General features: G+C 38.3%; 1 protein-coding gene across 3 annotated transcripts in view; it reads right to left on the bottom strand.

The window, feature by feature from the left end:
* NDUFAF2 (NADH:ubiquinone oxidoreductase complex assembly factor 2) overlaps nt 1-20,817 on the bottom strand; it is a 59,407-nt gene that overhangs the window by 12,737 nt on the left and 25,853 nt on the right. For 2 of the 3 annotated variants that reach the window (XM_071581114.1, XM_071581113.1), the window contains exons 2-4: nt 20,491-20,629; nt 10,769-10,858; nt 249-289 (exon numbers count right to left, since the gene is read on the bottom strand). In XM_071581114.1, the coding sequence (XP_071437215.1) occupies nt 249-289; nt 10,769-10,858; nt 20,491-20,629 (270 nt within the window). The remainder of the gene's footprint in view (nt 1-248; nt 290-10,768; nt 10,859-20,490; nt 20,630-20,817) is intronic. The other variant, XM_071581112.1, reaches the window with a different exon arrangement.

Below are 20,817 nucleotides of genomic sequence, written 5' to 3'. Positions count from 1 at the left end.
ATTATAGGCCTTATTGTCTCTACAGCCTCAAGTGTGAAACAGGGCAGAGATGCAGTTGACAACCTATATGTTGTGTGGAAGCTTGTCTCAATGAGTTAGACCTTGTAAACATCAGCTAACAAGCTTCACCCCCAGGTATCTCAAGATTTCTCTGTTCTCCCCAAAAAGTGACAAATCACAGCACTGAAGAGTCCACTATAAATTAATTTGATCACAACAATGGAAAATTAAAAGATATTTCATCTCACCTCAATGGTGGGTGGATCCTTTCTTTTTTTTCTTATCCATGCTGAAAAAAAAATCAGATGGATTATTTCAAAGACCATGGAGTATTAAAGTTCAAAATTATTATGAATTTGTAATAGAAAGCAAACATTTTTGAAAAAATTGTGATAGAACTTGACACAACCTGGCAAACTGTGTCAATACTCTCAGTCTTCAGAGAAGGAGGGCATGGGGGATGGTGTCACCTCTGTGGATAGCTTGGACACAGTTTACATACCAACTTGGCTGCCAAAACAGGGCTTAAAAAGCAGAGGTTATGGCACAGGCCTACTGTTGAATTTGCTATACAGAGAAGATGATCAGTGGATTGCTTAAAAGTATGAACAGCCTTAAATCACTCCTGTGTATGCATCTGGTATTCTTAAACACCAAAACCTTTTTAAGTTAGTGCCAAGTAGAATTCCTGTACAGGTGTGAAAGGTACAGCCCCAGACGCGACTGAGGGGTTGCAGAGCCTGGACTGCAGTACGTCCTGGGGCTCTGTGGGATTGCCCACTGCATGGAGGGGCAGGTACTGTGACTGAGGGAAGGATCGCTCCATGTCAGACAGTTAATGCTGGAAAGGACAGCAGAGGAATGAAAGCAGTGGCAGTGACAACTTCCTGTGGCTCAAGTTTTCTGAATCAGAATCCACAGATATTTGCCCACTCCCATCGCTACCACTGATGTCAGCTGGGACTGATGGGAGGGAGCAACCCAAAGAAACCCCCCTGCAGATCCCACCAAGTCTTGCATATTTCAGTCCACAAACTGTATGAAATAGCTCCAACTATTACAGGCATTATTTAGAGAAATTACCTGACTTGAACAAGGTAATATTCATCACTGTTTAGAAGTATTACTGTAGCATTTTTTCATGCCTTTTCAATAATCCACACAGTTGATAGGTTCTGGGTTGGATATTTCAGACATTTGCTTCTTCTGGTCATATTTTTCAAATTAAGTAATAGCAGAATGCAAGCAGCCAGTATTGAACAGAATGACAAACATAAGGAAAGCCAGTTCCAAGTGCTGAGATACGGCAAAATGTTATTTCATGTATTTGTTTGGATAGTTAAGATTTTTGTTACTGTGCTTGAAAATTAGAGTAAAAATGACATTTTGTTATCACTGAATCAAATTCCTGGCTTCACCTTTAGCCATCTATAAAGTTTCAGAAATGCTTTAAGCAGGACCTATTCCAGATGCCATATTTTGAGGGGAACCAGAGAATGAGTCAGACAACAAGTCCAAAACACACAAACCTGCACAGAATCATAACAACACCTCAGTACTGAAAATGCAGTTACATAGAAGGTGAAGCACTAACACCACTCTGCTTCAGCAGCAGTATGAAACTGGGTTTAGGAGGAATAACTTCCAATTAACATGAGAACAAATTAAGGGAGACAAAATGACATAACATAGCTTGGAATTTAGCCATGAAGACAAGGCCAACAGCCTTGGTTAATGGTAAAATACCTGCAATGATATGAAGTGTATACTTTTACATAATATACTTAAACTACTTTCCTTAAAAGTAATCTCTGTCAGCTCTTCGCACAGGTCCTAACAAAGAAGAGACACAAATTTGTCTTTATGGAGAAGTGACTGAGCTCTGAACACTCTACATCATCCTTTCTGTAAAAAATTTATGTTAATGGAAAGAAAAACAGCCCATTAGGGTAATTCAAAATACACCCAAATAACTTTCTATTAAATCTGTGGAACTAGAGAATATTTTGCATATGCCTGTAGCACATTGAAACATTTAAATTTTACAAGGATTTCAAAATGAAAATCCAGCAAGATCAGAAACTAAACTGAGACTGCCTCTCCTCAGCAGAAACTCTTGCAGGCACTTTTTAAAAGAACCTGCAATGCTATTGGAGAAAATCCTATCACATAAGCCTTTCCTCCTGACAGAAGTTAACTTTGTCCATACTTAGCAACAGTTCCAACATCGTCCAAAAAAGCAGGACAGTGGTAGAGATTTCAAGTATAGTGAAGTATGTATACTAGACATTAATCAATGAAAGATAGAGATGGGGAAAAAAGGAAAAATTGTGGTTTAAAATGTTTAATGAAGTTTTACACCATCAAAATTTAACAGATTACTTTCACCAACATATCATCATCTACCTTGCCCTGTCTTGCTTCTGACCTATGGAAGGACAGTACCACTGTTTTAAATCCCACTGCTCTCAGCACATAAAAATTGACTTTTTTTTTGAAATCGCCAGTATTTTCTTAAAACATCAGCTGCATTTTAACTTCACTTGATTACAATTACTGATTATTAAAGAAAAAATGCCAAATCCTACAAAAATTAAGCCGCAGGTAGAAACTACTGCTGAAAAATAACCATTACAATAGATTTTCTTTCAATAGCAGCAGTGACTTTTAAAAGTTACTTGATAAATGATTTTCAGATGAACGGAATCCTTCTAGTAAAAGATTTTATCATTTAATTATCTACTTCTGTTCAACAAGCTGCAAACAGAACAGTGAAGGGCAACACAATGACACATGTCCTGTGAACAGAAGCTGTGAAGAAGGAGCATTACACAACACACATTCATTCATTAATAGATCTCAATTATTACCAACACTCAAAAGGAACAAAACAGAACTTAATTTCTTGTTTCAAACATTCCATGATCAGACTGTATCTATTTGAATACATAAATAATGCACACATTTTAACACTGTGTTGTTTTTCTTTCCATTTATAACAAACACTTGAGTGCATAGTTTTATAGGAGCTATCAATGTTCTAATACATGTGAGGAGTACAAGTCTTTTTCAGACTAACTGTAAATGGAACTTGCTGGCACAAACATTGATACAATTTCCCAAATTACTACAGGTAAATTAATTTTAACATCTCTAATGAACAGCATTAGAAAACCATTATTTAATGAAAGATTTCTTTACTGCCACATAGCTGAGGAAGAAACACAGTAAGAAGATTTACTAAAATCTTTTCATGTCCATAAGATGAAGTTAGTTAGCTTTTAATATATCACAGTCCTTTGTGCAGATCCATTATTCAAATATTCTACATAAAGCACAGCTCAAGACACATTGCAATATTAAAAGCAATGAAAACAACATTTGAATTCTGAATACCTCTGAATACCTACTGCACTTCACCATCTAATAGTTCTATCAGTCTTTCAAAAGCAGTACATTTTGCTAACAATTCACCTAACCATTCCTTGATCTTTAGGGGAGATGAATGGGTGGACTCTAAAATATCCAATATCCACCAGTTTTTAGGTGGTTCTCTTTCAGACAAAAAAATTAAAAAGGACTTTCAAATTTTTAAGTTATCAATAAAATTTTGAGCACCCAAGACATGGTTCAATAAAGCACCAACACCTCGTTAACTCAGGCATAAAAGAAATTCACAGTAAAAAAGGAAGAATGAACATATATGAAAATATAGCCACTCATTTACTACTGAAGTAACACTGGCTTTAACAGAATCCAAGTAAATGATACTTTGAAATTAAGACATTTTGCACTCTCTTTGGAAAACATAGTGTATGTAGTTGAGTAAAGAAAAAGCTCTCATACCTTTCTTTACAATCTCCATTACACTTTCGGTCTATGCAGACCTAAATTACTGAACAGATTTATACCACAGTCAAATATTTGTTGATGGAAACAAGGGCGGTAGGTGCTTTACTATGAATTATTTGAACAAAACACACACACATGCATATACTTCATTGGAAAGTATCCACTGAGCATTAGAGCTGGAAAAAAATTCCACACAAACACTTCTGTTCCCCAAGCTAACACAAGGTGCCTTCACCATTGTCAGCAAAGGTGTATTAGACCTGGTACAGAAGATAAAATGTATGTACTGAGTGCAACCAAAACCTGCTTCCCTGTCCCCCAAAACTTTGGCAAAATGAATCATTGCCTCCATTCAAAACTGTTGCTTCTAATTTTATCTGGATGGCACTTTCTGCATTCTGTACTCATTTAATGTTACCTTTGTTTAAAAGGAATTTTGCAAGATAGCTGGACCTTTCCAACCTTTGAGACCTTAGCATTCTTTCATCAGCACTCATTTGCATGCTTATTAGTATGCATGAGATTTTCATTGAACTTTAAGACTCCTACTGGCAGATAACACACTGTAATGACAGTAAAAGTGAGCATGCAAATTAAGACTCCCATTAATCACTCAGTGTTACCAGGAAACAAAACAAAAGAAAAAAAGGAGGAGCTGCAAGCAATCTCATGAATCTCATGTGGTATGTAAAATTACCCATCTCTTCTCAGGAGGACTCTTGACATGCCCTGAGAAGGTAAATTACAGATTCTACAATAGGTGAACATTCAGAACTAGCACACAGAAAGGTTATCTGTCATGTGCATCCCTGCTGCCTAGGGGAAAGTAGCCACTCCCAGCTTGTAGTAAAATATGAGAGGCTTTGCAAAAACTGGAAATAGTTGTATTATGCATACTGAGTGTATTCTAAACGCAAAACTATAGTACAAAGGGAAATAATACACTTCTAGATTTTTAAAATTAAAATTAACTGAATTTTATGTGTACAAAGGGCTAGCACTAAGGATAGCCCAAGGTGTTCTGATTCAGTTTTATGAAAGCCTTACTGGACAGCTCAAAACTTTTGTAAAATTCACAAGTCTGAGAGTGCACGAAATTTAATCCTGCAGAGCACTTAAAACTTACACCTTCAGGAGAAAAAATCTAAACAAGTTCTTCAGGGTAAACCCTCATTCCTGTATTCAGTAAGCTCCTGTCCTAGTTAGAGCAGCCAGGACCAGCTATTATTGTGTGAGTGTAACCAAAACTGTGTATTCGACACCCTTTAGGTCATTTCTGACAAACTGTTAATAATGGATCATTTTCAGCAGCTGCCCAGGGCACAACTGACCCCTCAGGCTACAAACTGGGTGTTAGAGAATCCTGTGAGATTGGGTCTTCACACCAATGACTCAGCTGTGATTAACTCCCCTCTGGGGAGTCATTAGCACCTCCACATCCAGCCTGAGGGGCCATGTCTGCTCATGGGCCATCAAGGATTCCAAAAATATCCCATGACTCACAGAGTAAATCACCCATTGTGGAACTCCCCACCCTGGGGGAGGGATTGGTGGTCCCACCTGAACCAGAGGGTATATAATCTTGGGGTTTGGGGACTTCTGGTACCACTCATTGGATCCAGAGGAGGACCAGAACCTCGACAGAACTGCAACCACCACTCTTGACCAGACTATGACCATCATCCTCACCAATAGGTTTTCTTTTCCTTTTACTTTGAACTTAGGGGGACGATGTGGGCTCAGCACAGGGACTAACAAACACCATTCTGTTTGTCCTCCCAGGATGCTGGGTTGTGTCTCTGCGTTTTGTTGGTTAAACCAAATTTTTCTCTATATCATTACCTTTATTGTAATATTTTTATTAAATTGGAACTCTGACTTATAATCTCTTTTTGAGCTGGGTTCATTTCTCCTGCCAGTTTAAAGCAGCACAGGTCCCAGGACTAATACACTAACACCCTCTCCAGTCCAAGAAAGAGCTTGCATAGACTGAGTCTGTAATCTGGATTACTGGTTTCTCCACTTGCTTGATTGTTTTCTACTTGATCTCTCTTACCTTATTACAAGTTTTTAACTTGATAAACATGGCACTAAAATGAGTCCCTTAGCTTTCCAGCTGTACAAGCAGAATGTCTTAGGTATACAATGAGATTTAACTCAGACTCTCTTCAAATTTCACTACAGCCTGCTCCCACTCCTAACACTATCCCTTGTCCATGTTTTTGTGCAAGTTCTCCTCAGACAAGTCATGCCTGTCAGTATTTATTCATTTTGGTCCCAAGAGGTTTCTTTTTCTAGTCACATGGTGTGATGTAGGGTAGCAAAAAAAGGGAGAGGGAAAGGGTGCTGAGGTGACAGCTTTTAAATCAGATGGTCACTAAGAATTACCCACAAGTGAAAAAAAATGAGTCCTGGAAGAATGAAGACAACATAGGTAAAAGCAGAGCTCTAAAGATCCCAAGAAAAAGGAGAGGAGATAAGGCAACAGAAACTTCAACACAGTCCTTAAAGTGAAAAGCATGAGAGGGACAGGCAAGGAGACTGGTATTGCTGAGCCAGTCAAAACTGAAGTTAAACGGCTGTGGATGTCAAAGTACATGCACAGGGTTTGGAGAGAGGGCCCCTGGAGATTTAAGTATGTGGCTGTCTTGGTTTGAGGGGAAAAAACCCCAAAATGTTTACCCACAAGTGGGGGGAGGGGCCTCCTCCACGATAATCACACCACTCTTTATCAAATTTAAGAAAAGGAATTTTAATACAAGAAGGATAACTGCTATATATATATATATATACAGACTAGTGCAACCCACTTCCCCAACACCACAAGAGAAAGAAAAAAAAACAAACAACAACAAAAAACCCAGCAGGTTTTCCTCCAGGAGGAAAAGTTATACTTAAGTGTCCATGTCACAGCCCGGCTGGCTGCAGAGTGAGTTTCAGTCCCTTTCCAGTGAGACAGACGAGCAGTGAGCTTTCAGTTGGACTCCGTCTCTTCCCCCTGTGTTCCCCGTCCAAGAAGCAGAAAAGTACGAGCAACCAGAAGCAAATCCGAGGCAGGGAGCAGCAGCAACGCGGTCAGAACCAGTCATGGGCAGGCAGCAGCAGCAACATGGCCAGAAAAGCAGTCAGGGGTAGGCAGCAGCAGCCGCGTGGCCAGAAAAGCAGTCAGGGGTAGGCAGCAGCAGCCGCGTGGCCAGAAAAGCAGTCCAGGCACAGCGGCAGCGAGACAGCCAGGAAAGCCCCAGCAGTAGCCAGCAGGGCAGCCTGCCTCCTCAGAGCCCCCACTCCCATGTTCCGCTGAGCCAAGACTGGAAAAAATATCCAAAAAAAACCCCAAAAGAGACAAACCTGCCCCCACCCAAGAGATCAACAGTTAACTACTTCTTTTGTTAACTGCTGGCCTGGGCAGTTAAGTGGCAGGGGAGAGAATTTACATAATAATCCCAAACTACAACAGTGGCCAGCAGAGAGTGCAAGAGTAAAGAGAAAATGTAAGTATGAAATATTATATAACCTTCTAATCTTATATTAATCTTTTACTGTTCAGAGGAAATAGCAAGTATTTTACAACTCTTTCTGCAAAGTCTTAGGCTATTTGCTGGAATGATCAGCATCCATGATAGCACAAATTATAAAGTGAACACTCACAGCAATAAGGTACTGGGAAATTTTCAGGAGTCTTGACAGAAGATACAAAGTGAAAGTTCAGCTCAGCATATGTCCTATGGGCCTAAGAAACTTTTAGACCAGTCCTAAAGTGGTGTGTGTGGGGAGAGACAAAAATGAGCCTTTCAGCAGAGCATGTCTGAAAATCTTGAATTAAGCTGTTCCCACTCAGAAAAGTGGTTTCTATAGTATTATTTGAACAATTTACACTTCCCCCTCTTTCTCATTTCTAACTCATTGATAATTTTTCTTTTTACAAAAGGCAGAAAAGAAGTAGTGATAAACTAAAATTGAGAGCATTCTACATCTCTAACTCATACCCTAGTAAATAGCAAAGGCATAAAAGTTCCTTGAACAGCCTCTATACACACAGCAGAAGTACCAGTTTTGGTTTTTAAAACTGTATGTCCACAAAATTGTTCCCAATGTTTAAATTGGCATTGGACAAAAAAATACGGGTCAGCCTTTTTTCCAGAACTCCCATACTTTATCTGTCAGAAGCATGGACCACCCACTCATTCTGCTTAATGAATGCACAGGGGAAAAAACATTCTTTGTAGAGAAATTCAGTACTGTCATGGTTTAGGAATGACACTCCCCAATTTACTTCTCACAGAGACTCTCAAAATCACACTGCTGCTTTCTCCCTCTCTCTTCTGCCCTCCCCCTCTCCATCTCAGCGTATCAGAGAGGAGAATTGGAGAGCTAAAAGTTACAGATCACAGGTCAAGATAGCAATAATTTACTGGAAATAGAAACAAGAAAATGAACAGTAACAGCAAAAATATTAATAACCAAATGTACAAAGTAGAGGGTGATTTACACGCAAAATGCTCAACGAACCCAAAAGACAGGATGTGGTAATTTTTTTCCCAACCAGAAACTTCACCCTTCTTCTCAGAAGCCAAAGAATCTCTTCCCCCCTGCCTTGGCAATGAGGTGAGGTGGTACAGAATAATACTAGGGTCCGGCCTTGTCCCCTTAGTCACACCCCTTCCCTGCTACTGCAAAAAATTAACCCTGTCCTTGGCTGAAACCAGGAGAAGTACTTAAGAGGAAGAGACTATTCCCCAATCCGCACAGTGCAAATTTTCATTTCCTTTGTGAATTCTATTTGATGACAAAATCAGAAAGAAAAAAATCCACAGGTATAAAGATAAGGAAGTTAAGCGTTAAGGCTGTAAATGCAGCTCATAAAAATAGGACTGGCCAGTTGATCTTTCCTTTTCTAAATCAAATCTGAACAGGATGCCTTGATTTGAAAAGTACATTTCAAGTCTGGCAGCTGCAGCTGTTTATGCAAATCCATATGCAGGGTACCTGACATTTGATCCCAAGGTCCCTGTCTCGCCACAAGCAACCTTCCAAAACGCGGCACCCTCCCAGGCACCACACTATCAAATCACAAGGATTTGTGCTAAGTTTCTGAAGACAGACAGCACAGGCTTCTTTGTGCAACACAGATTACAGCAGTCCTAAGCAATGGGTTCATATAGCAAATTGGCTTATCCAGTCCCAGACCCTTTGTGACAGGATGACTAGCTGAGACAGTCTGACTGTCCATATTGTCTCCTGTTAATTACAGCCAAGTGCAGACAGAAACGACTGAATTACATTTTTTTACTTTAAAAAGGCATCAGCCTTTTAAGGCCAAGATCTTAAATGAGAATTCACTCACAGCACAGCAGTTACCTGAGGCTTTATATGTGCTTCTTGGTGTCTGCGGTGCAGTGTTTACATGACAGTTACATAGAATTCAGATGAGCAATGGGAGTTGGAGAACTTTTACATGAAGGAAGAAGACCTTCAGAAAGTTGGATTAGGTAGCTACCCATTCAAGCATCAGATGATTTAATAAGGACCGGCCCACCAGGTTGGTGCTCTCCTTCAAAGACGGCTATCTTGGACTGACAAAGAACCAGGAGCAACTGGGCTGACTTGCCAGCCGACTGAAGGTACTGCAGAGTACTGAAACTGTCCATACTGTGGTTTCACCGTAGTCGGCAAATGCTGCTACTACGGGTGAAACACATTTGAGAAGCTTTCAGATGCTAATACAAGCTTCAGTTGATCACAACAGAAATCCTAGAAATTAGTGTAATGACAATGATAAAACTCAAAATAAGAATATTTTATATTTCTCTACTGACTCCATGAAGGGCTATAATGGGCCTGAAGTTTTCTCTCAGCTCAGTGACATCTCCCTCAGAGAAGAACATCAAGCACAAAGAGAATGAGGTAAAGCAAACATATTGAGATATTTCCTGAAAATGTGCTGTAGACTTCATTCACTTGCAGCTCACTGACAAATTCAACCACAGTAATGTCTGTGTAGCAGAACAATTTTTCTTCCAAAAAAACTTTTATTAAATTTTTGAACTCTAGCAAACTCACAGCAAGCAGAATATTCAATGACAAGGAACTCAACAGTTTAAAAACATACTGCTTAAAGTTTGTTTGCTTTAAACCTACCAAATCCTGGGAGATGCCTAGATAATTTTCTCCCCAAAAGGCATGTTCAGTGATGGGCAGCCTCTACGGATGATTTCAGGCATTCCTTGCTTATGCTTTAGAGTCCTGGATTTCACGTCACATTTAACCCCACACTTAGCTCAAGCTCCTACCAACCTCAAAGGCCAACATATACTCCCTCTCTCCTTTCCCTGTTTCTCAAAGGGCTGATCAGCTAATCCTAAGGAAATGCTCTAACTTGACTGATTTTTTTTTAATATGTCCCAAATTTCAGACAGGATTTTAATCAGTAGCAGTGGGATAAAATGGTTAATAATAATGGGTTCTCCAACTCCCTACTAGATTGTGCAAGGAAGAGTATTGGAAATGAAATATCACCATAAAAAAAGCAAGGACCATCACTGTGCCACCAATAATTCAACTGTCCTACAAATAAACACAGCAGTGAAGGCATAATACAGAAGTTTAACACATTTGTGTCGTTTTTTCAATCAGATCCCGTTCAGGCACAAATATCTTCACATTTAATGGGACTAAGTCATGACCATACAGGTTTTACTGTTATTAAGTACTGACTTTCTAAACAAACTTTATGCTGCTTATAAAGAGGTTACTTCAAGAATTCATAATTGTTATGCAGTTAAATAACAGCCTGCATTACTAAAGAAGAAAGGTAACAACCAACCTATTCACCTAGTCAGGTGTTCCATTAAAAATACAGAGTCTACATTCAATGTCAAAATTACCTTGAAATAAAACAAAAATTGTCAGGATTTACCTTCCCATTCTGTTGGAAAGTCACCCATTTGATATTGATATGCTTCACGATTTACTGCTTCCACAAATCTTCTTTCTGATATGATCTGCCCTATAGCAGAATAAAGAAAGAAAAAGGCAGTTACATATTTCCATATAAATGTCCATATAAATTTATAATTGCTGATCATCTTACTGTTTTGAAAGAACTGTATTTATTCACAAGTCCAATGATATATACAGGATAAAAATGAAAGATTAAAATACTGAGAAAATTATTACCATCTAGATGTAAATACGAAATGTTTTATTTCGGTGACTTCAAAAAAAGCTTTCGTGTTCTACAGTTGACTTGGACTATTAATAACAAAAAAGTAGCGCTGAATGTGCCCTGATTAGCTTTGCAGAGCAAGCAGGCCCCGTTGTCTCCAATCACCACTGCCCTGTGCATGCAAACTTTTCCACATATGCCTGAAACTAAGTATTTCCTCTGTTAAAACCCGAAAGCCATTGGGGAGCAATCTGATAGGGAACACTCAGAGTACTGAAAGGGGAGCCAGTGTGGGGGATCTGAATCTACATCCCACATTCTGATTCTACTACTGCCAAAGAAAAAGAATTAAAAAGTTCAAACTGCAAGGTAGTGCAGAGTAGACTGACTGTCAAAGATTAAGCTACTATATAGAGAAAGAGTATTTTAATTTGGTTTTTGAACTAGCAGGTACTGCAAAGATCCCATCCCTTATAGGGAAAAACCTGACAATATTCCCCAGGCTTTTTCTACCAGCTTTTTTGCTTCCTGGGGGGCAGATATGGAGAAACTTGTCATTTTGAGGAAACATGAAGTAATATTTGCATTAAACATTTTATGGTATAATGAAGTGATTAATGCAGTTCATTCTCTCAGTATGCTTTTAACAAGTACTTCAACTGAAGTTATTTTGAAACTGATTTTAAAACTGATTCACCTGTCTCTGGTTAATAGCTAAACTCCATACTACTGTTCATTATTAAGTATTTAATGCAGTAAAATAAGAACTTGTATAGAAACTGCAATTCCTTTTCTAAGTGCCTTCTTTAGCTTTGTATTTTATTTTCAAGCAATGCAACACTTTTATTCTTTCAAGACATGCCATCAGGCAAAGAATATAGTGTAGCAAGCCTTCATCTTCCCAGATTAGATATTTTTAATCAGTGTTGAAAGATATATGATTGATACTTGTTTTATAAGTATACCATTCCTATATGCTGATGATACTTGCTTTACTATAACTTTTTTCCAACAATATAATGAATAATTTCATTTCTTAAACTCTTTATCTACAAAGCAAAACAGAACTAGAGCATTATTTTCTTCCCATACAGAAGATTTCCAGAAAAGGTGAAGAGGTATCTAATTAGGCCCAATGCTACACAAGTTTCAGGATTAACACTCTTTTCTATTGCTGGAAAGTCCTTGGATTTTACTGTTATAACAGTACCTTTTAAAAAACTGTCTATAATTTGAGTACTACACTGTCTGAATAAACTGACATAAGGAAAAGCAATGAAGTGCAGTTTTTTAACTGCTACCAAAACCACTGCTCATTCTGCTACAAGCTTTCATGAAACACCTATAAATTCATCCTCCAGATCCCACAGTCTAATCACACTGTAGAGACAAACTCAGAAATTATTTCCCAAAGATGTTATTTTGAGTAGTGCTGGTGGCTTTTAAGCCTCTCTGCATTTGTGATGCACACATAGCACTAATTAACTTCAACTATCTGATTTGCCTTGTCCCCTAGGCTTTTTTTGCAGACCACCACTGACAAATAATTTACACAGACTTTTCTACTAAAGATCACATTGAGACCTCTTTAGATATAATTAAAACCTTTTACAGTTTAGGGAAGTGCTTTTTCATACTGAAGATTGACTTTATTGACTGTTTTGCTTCATATTAATTGATTCCCATAGAATCATAGAATCATAGAATCAATTGGGTTGGAAAAGACCTCCAAGATCATCGAGTCCAACCCTTGGTCCAACTCTAGTTCATTTACTAGATCATGGCACCCAGCGCCACATCCAATCTGCATTTAAAGATCTCTAGGGATGGTGAATCCACCACCTCTCTGGGCAGCCCATTCCAATGCCTGATTACTCTCTCTGTAAAAAATTTTTTTCTGATATCCAACTTAAATTTCCCCTGGCAGAGCTTAAGCCCGTGCCCCCTTGTTCTATTGCTGAGTGCCTGGGAGAAGAGACCAGCCCCCACCTGGCTAGAACTTCCCTTCAGGTAGTTCTAGACAGTGATGAGGTCACCTCTGAGCCTCCTCTTCTCCAGGCTAAACAACCCCAGCTCCCTCAGCCTCTCCCTATAGGACTTGTGCTCCAGTCCCTTCACCAGCCTTGTTGCGCTTCTCTGGACTCACTCCAGCACCTCAATATCCTTTCTGAACTGAGGGGCCCAGAACTGAACACAGTACTCAAGGTGTGGCCTCACCAATGCAGAGTACAGGGGAAGGATCACTGCCCTGGTCCTGCTGGCCACGCTATTTTTGATCCAGGACAGGATCCCACTGGCCTTCTTGGCCACCTGGGCACACTGTTGACTCATGCTGAGCTTCCTGTCAATTAGTACTCCAAGGTCCCTTTCTGCCTGGCTGCTCTCCAGCCACTCTGTGCCCAGCCTGTAGCGCTGCAGGGGGTTGTGGCCAAAGTGCAGGACCTGGCACTTGGCCTTGTTGAACTTCATCCCATTGGAATCAGCCCATCTCTCAAGTCTATCCAGATCCCTCTGCAGATGTTTGCAAATAAATACTGAGATCTTTGCTACAGCAACACAAGAAACTTCACATGTATGAGCATAAATATGAAGCAATTACAAATAAGAACAGTTTACAATTAACCTCATTTTCATGTGACCACTGGATCTTAGAAACAGTGAAGAACCACTAATACTTCAAGCTGGGATTATACACATAGCACAACACTAACAAGCTGTTAGTCCAAAGAGTAACAGCCAATAATGCCTAAAACAAAATGACTACCTCAGAAAACATTTATCAGATGTACAGAATATTCACAGAGAATACTCAGATACAACACGATTTACACAAAACACTGAAGTAGGCAAGACGTGCAGCTTTGCAGGTGTTACAAGCAGGCAAAATGGCCAAGAACTCTTAACAGGTCTTTCAACAAGTGATACAGTATGTACATATTAGATTGTACTTTCCTACTGCACATATTTTCTCTAAACCCTTCTTTCAAAATCTATCTGAAAATCAATGTGTCATGAATGAGGGAAATTTGTACAAAAACCTGAAAAGTGTTTAGCAGAAGTTACACAGCCTGCTGCCATGAGAAAGAGATAGACAAAGTCAGGAAATACTAAGTGAAAAGTGAAGGGGCAGCAAATGACTTAATGAATTAGTTTCCAGATTTCTGCAGCCTTATCTATGGACTAAGAAACCCCCAAACCCCATGGTTAACTGTAGATATGTACGCACATTACAAAGTTAATATTTTCATTTTGCAGTCTCTTGTGAGGAAGAATCCCTTTTCTATGGACAAAATATCCTACTCATTCCCATTGCAGTCACTAAATCTGAAACATATATATATTTACATTTAGAAGAACCCACTGGAGAACCTTTCAGATGAAAATAAACAATGAATTCTAAAATTGTTTTGTTCTACAACCAAATTATTCTTCTGATATCAATTTCCTTAAAAAAAAGTAAAATATGTACACACACTATTTTAAAGATCTCCAGGATCCCTAGACTGATTTTCACTGCTTACAAAACTGTTATTTGAAGAAGGTTTCCTGTCAGCCTTCAAACAAGTTTGTCTAACTTGAACAGCTAGAACAAACTATGGCACATACGATCACTGAAAGGAGAAATGGGACCAGCAACAGGGAACTGGATATTTTTGGTACCTGAACTGAGCAAGAGCCTCTAGGACTAGAAAATATAATCATGTTTTGCACTCAGCAGATGGAAACGGGATGTCCCTCTCACACACATGCATGCATGGACTACCTCAAATGTTCATGAGAACTCAGGAACAGGACTCATTTAGCTTGCTGATTTGCAATGTTTACATGGCAAGAGTCCATGGAAGAAACATTCCATTAATTAAGATTTTTAACTGAACAGACTGAACACACAGCCTTTGTGAATTTAAGACAAATGGCCTAAGTTCCAGTTGCACAGCACTGCTGTAAAACTTAAGATGAAACAAGCATTTTTAAAGCATTCCTATTTAGTGAAGTGCTATGTACTTTGAAGGGACTGTATTGTACTTCACTTACTAAAAGCAGGTTACTTCATTGTCATCAACGCAACATAATGTCACCTACTCAAAACAAGGGGTTTTTAAAATTTTTTTTCAGCAGCATCTTACAAGACTCATGGAATAGATCCTCCATTTCTTTCCTGTTTGGCAACTACCAAACAAACTGTAGTTTTTGCTAAATGTGAAGCAGTACTTAAGTTACAAAAACCACTCGGCCATGAGCAGTTCTTCATGCAGAGCAGAGAAGAACTACTTCTCCAGAAGTAACAAACATAGGTTACTTCTCTGTAGGCTGAAGGAGTGGCCCATCATCTTCAGAGCAAGATACGAAGCTCTCATCTCCACTGGAGGAGAAGTAAAACAGGTTTGTTGTGAAAAAAGTGAAAAACCAATCCTTTTAAAGGTGAACATCAATTTGTGAAAGCTAGTATTCTTCCTTTGCAGAGATCTTTGGCTGAGGGAGTCTGTTCACTGACAACTGTCTTCAAGTAACCTCATGGTCAGAATTCCAGTGTTTCTGCAATAGTTATTTTCACCTTAGAAAAGAAGCAAATATTGTAAATAATTTATTTTCCCCAAAAAGTTATTAATATATTTGTTCCAAATTTAGATTTCTGCTAAGTTAATTAATTTTTGCTGAGTGAGGCTGTGGCACTTAATGCAATTAAATAGCGTTTGTCCAAGATGCAATTTCCTTCAATGGACAGCTAAAATCCATCTGCTAAATGTCCATTGCCATCCTAGTCCCTGAGCTCTCTTCATCTGGCACAGGAACCACCGGTTCCTGCTCCTTGATCACTGGAAAGCTTTATGCCTTCCACCTTATCTATGAAGCCCAACAGATACTATGTACACACAAGGAACCATTGTTTTGTAAATGAATCTACAATAACCTTACTAGAATTATGCAACATAACATTCTTTATTGAATGAAAGTGTAAATGACAGTAGTACAAATGACAGTTCCTTGGAGAGCTGATGGATGTTCAGTGCTCTGGCATGCAGACGCTTTCTCCCAACTATTCTTTTGATTTCTTTTGGTCTATCAGATTTAAGACACAAATTCTACCAGTTACTGTCAAAATGTGAATAAATCCAAGAATGAAGTAATGAATAGTTTTTTTAAGAAAAACAGCTTTAAATGGGAACTTAGCATGCATAAGGGAATTCAGCAAGCAGATCGAAAGTGCACAATAACTTGTACTCTTATAAATAAAAACATAATGCAGGAAGATAAACAAAAAGGCAGTCATACAGAGAAGAGCAATCAGCAAATGACAGCAAGGGTATGAATTGTAAATAAAATGAAAAGAAAATCACAGCTGTGGAGAACATCCATGAAGCAATATGACCCAACACATCAGTGTTACGGACTGGTTTGGATGATTAATTACATTTCAATTATAAATCATTAGTAAATGCTCATTTGCCATCTCCATGTTTTTCCAGAATACAAGGAATTATTACAAACAGCTGCACATACCTAATTAAGCTACTACTGCTATTTTGGGGGTTTAGGACATTTTAATGAATTTCACAAAAGGATTTCAAGTGTGAGATTTGCAAAGAAAACTCACTCTTATACAAGGTCTGAATACAATTATAGCTAATACTGTGTGCAGTACTTGAAGGATTAAGGAATTCTGGTACAGCTGTTTTACTGTGTTTCCTTTCCATTGCAGAGGTTAGGGAAGAATGCTCATGTATTTCAGCCACAGTCAACTCAAGAGTGCAACTTCTGAAGAAAAGTTAACTGAGAGATTTATTACCCATTTCATGTACATGCATATCCTACAGACATTTAAACAGCCTTAAAAATTATTCTTTATCCTAAAATTTACATGCCGCTCATTCTATAAATTACAAAATTAGTATTTGAAGCTGCACTTATACTACAAGACGGCGCATTTTAAGAACATAAGAAAAGGGGGGGGGTGTATTCATACAACCCCACCAGTATTTTTCACTAACAGAAATCTCACAAACACAGACTGAGAGGAAAAATTGAGGTGTAGATACTTCAACAGAATACAACAAACAAAATCCTGCTGTAGTTGTTTGTTCACATCTATAAAGCAATTACACAAAAACTCTTGCAAAGTTCACATCTGAGCAAGATGTGAATGAACAGAGGTCCTAGTATTTCACTTCCCACAAGAAGGTGGCAGTGGTCCCCCTCTAAACCTGCCAACATGGCTCTGTAACTGATGGTGGTGTTGAAAATCAGAGTAGAAGACTGAGCTGAATGTATGTGTTGTGTTCAAAAAAAATTCTTGGGTCATGCAGCAGGGGAAATGCTATTCTTCATGGGCTGAAATATGGCCTTAGGAAGAAAACAAGAAACACTGTTGTGATAGCTCAAGTAAAAGGTACTAATGGGGCACGGGGAGGTGTGTGTGCATGTGAATATCAGAGCAGAGCACCAAAACTTGATGCAGACTTCTCAGAACACCATCTGCAGGACTCTGCCAGTCTACCTGGCATTTCACTGACCTTTTCAGCTGGGCTGATGACTACCAAAACACCATTTTCAAAGGAAGGATGATAAAAGGGAACAGGTTAGTATGGACTCAGAGGGATAGCCAGTTAGGCAAGATCAGGGGAATCTCAGAAAAGAGCAAAAGCTCTCCTTGAAAAAAAGAAGGAAGCAATTTCAATAAGACAATGTAAGTGACTACAGCATGACCATGAAAAGGCAACTAATTCGAGGCAATGTTTGCAGCCTGCTACAATAAAGAGACACACGGAAATAAAAAATCTAATAAACACTGGAATAAATGTACATAACAGTAGAGTCTGCCAGGATTGCCAACAGGATTTTTCATTTCATCACAGAGCTGGGTCAAGCAGGAAGTTTTGTACTTTATAAATAATCTCATGGCAAAGCTAAGTCCTCTGAGATGAGGCAGACAGGGTCAACATAACTGGGGGAAATGGAAACAAGGGACTCTTTTCCCTCAGATTGCAGAAAACAGCACCTTAAAGAGCCATGATAGCACAGATCCCAACACAACAAATAAAGCTACTCCTCTGCTCTCGAGGGCTCTGCTGCCCAACCGAGAATGCAAACATAGGCCTGCCTGGAAGCTGGAGAGCAGGACCTGGTAACCATCTTTTGCATCCAGATATTTCATTCATGTTTTTCACAAAACAATTCTGAAGTTTCCACTTGAACATACAGACCTTTTGCTTCAATTGAGCTTTAACCAAACCTAAAGAATTAATCTGAGATGAAACAAAAATTAGTACTGAAGCAAAATGAAGAACATGAACATCTCCTGGCTTGGGCAAGAATAATTGTATATTGGATTTAAACCTTAAAATGTTATCACAGAAAATTCCTGTGCTCCAAAATACCCCATATTATGTAGCAGATATTTACTGCAGCAGTGAGTTTCATTTTTCCAGCTTGAAAGTTGAATTTTTTACTCAGATAAACTAACTCAACTTGAATACCTTACCCAATAAGCAAACCATAAGGTACTTCCACTATGAGAAAGAAAAAGAAAATATTACCAAAGAGGGCTTAAAGACAACTCTGTATCTACAACATAATAGGCCTATACATATTTCAGTTCTAAAAAAGCAAGGGATATGCCCCTTTATTATAACAGCATTTCAACCTCAGAATCCTTAAGAAGCTGGTAGGTAGTTAACAGGCCAAAGAGAAAAATCTCCTCATGATTCCACTCTTTTTTCCTAATTTGTTTGAAGTCTATGAAGGCTCAAAGAGAGATACTTAAAATGAGATATCTCAAAAAGGGTGTTAACAAATTTAGAAACAGGTTTTTAAAATTTTTCTGATTCATTAGTTTGAACCTGACATATGACTACAGTAGGATTTTTGTTTTCAGTCATTGTATTATCCTTTAGTGTTCATACTTAACAATAAATTTCCAGTGTACTTTTTCACATACCTTTATTATACATTTATTCTGTTAACATTTATTAAAAAGGCATTGAAGTAAAAAATAGGAAATACATTGCAAGTATAATTAGTAACACGATTTTATTAAAAAAAGTTAGAATATTATACCAATACTTATCAGAACCTAAGTTTCATTGTTGTTCAGGTTAGTACGCAGTGACATGGCAAAATGACATCTTTCATTATATAGAAATAAAAATGTTTAATTGGCTAGAGTTCTAAAATAAACAAGTATTTCAAAGGTAACTGGTACTTTTTTTAAACAATATAAAACAACATGTAGTAGTACAAGAATTTAGTTATTAGTATCAGCAATGTGAAATCATTTACCACTCAACAACTGAAATTTTTTTTCCTGATTACCTTCTTGCTTTACTTTTAAGGTTACTTTCAAAACTCAGCTTCCAACGTTTGTTTCTTTAAGCTGGCCTGTGCATGCACCTATTAGTTAATGTACTTTCCTGTAACACTGATTCTAGGGAAAAGCCCCCATACTTCAGCTGATTTTGCTGAGCTCAGAGTGATGTAGGTGGTGAAGCAATACAAAAACTTCACATAACCAAGGAATTGCAGCAATACCTGATCTCCTTTCAAAGCTAATTAGAGCAGAAAAAGACTAAAGTGGAACAGCTGGGCCAAGGACTACCTGTAAGTTAAAACTTTTTACATCTGAGTCAACTCATTATTTTTTTTACTCAACTTTCAGAGTTTCTGTGGTTACTTTTCAAGTTAGAAAGAAAAATGGATAGACAAAAAGCAACACGGAGTCCCCACTTAACAGTTTTACTGTTCTACTTTCAGAGTTCCAGCTTAACTAAGCACATACTGAGGTTCATGTGCTTTTATAGTATGTAAATACCTAATCATCAAATACTGAAATGTATATTGAATAATAAATAAACCACTTAAATATTGAATTGTGTGTTTGTTGATATAAGAGTATTTTGCTGTCACTAGAACCTGAAGCACCAGAGCACCAAGTGTAACTATTGTAGCAAAGAAATACATACAAATTTCTATGTGAAAGCACTTATGCTGATGCCAGTGAAGGGAAAGAAGAAAAACTACATTTGGATGGCAGCTTTTTACAACTGTAGAGCTTGTAGTAACCGGAACGCACAGGTTTGATACGTTGAACACAAGTAGGTTCCTAAATCATATTTTAGTTTTTAGAAATAAAATGAAAAAGTTACTACACTTTATCAATTTCGTTTCTAAAATGAAAGTTCTCAGAAATAATGGCATTCACAGAGACTCTCATTACTGCAAAATTACTCAATTAACTTCATTAGCATTTTAACTTACTCCTTTCTGTTGTGAGCAGCTAAGATACGTATCTTTACATTAAGATGTCACACAAGCACTTCCATTCTTAAATACCTCCATGCAGTAACAAACCACACTGATACCAAAACTGCATGATTTGTGTCTTGCTATACGAAAGCACAGCTTGGCATTGTCCAGCTATGGAGAACTCCCTTTTCTGATTCTGCAACACTCAGCTGTCTGCTGACCTCAAAACTTACCTTTGTTGACTTTGGAAGACATGAGGAACTGCAGCACAGGATGGCACAGAAGGAGACCACTGACTGAGGAAAAGGCTTTGAGCACAGCTCGGTGGGTGCAGCGGCCTTGCCATGCATTGGGAGTTACAAGCAGAAATGTCTAACAACAACATGAAGAAAAACACTTAAAATTAAACTTTCCATAGTCTTAAGATGCACAGGTACTTTGAAACAAAGTTGTCAAGGGAGTTGGAATCTCCCAAGGCTGATAACAATGGTTCTGCTTCTATCAAAAAAGAAATATTTAACTTTTCCCCTCTCCTGTCTTGCTCTGTTCACAAAACCAGA

The sequence above is a fragment of the Pithys albifrons genome, chromosome Z, assembly GCF_047495875.1.
Source record: "Pithys albifrons albifrons isolate INPA30051 chromosome Z, PitAlb_v1, whole genome shotgun sequence".
In the NCBI taxonomy this organism is placed as follows: Eukaryota; Metazoa; Chordata; class Aves; order Passeriformes; family Thamnophilidae; genus Pithys; species Pithys albifrons.
Note: the sequence above shows the minus strand (reverse complement) of the source record. Positions and strands in the feature narration are given on the sequence as shown.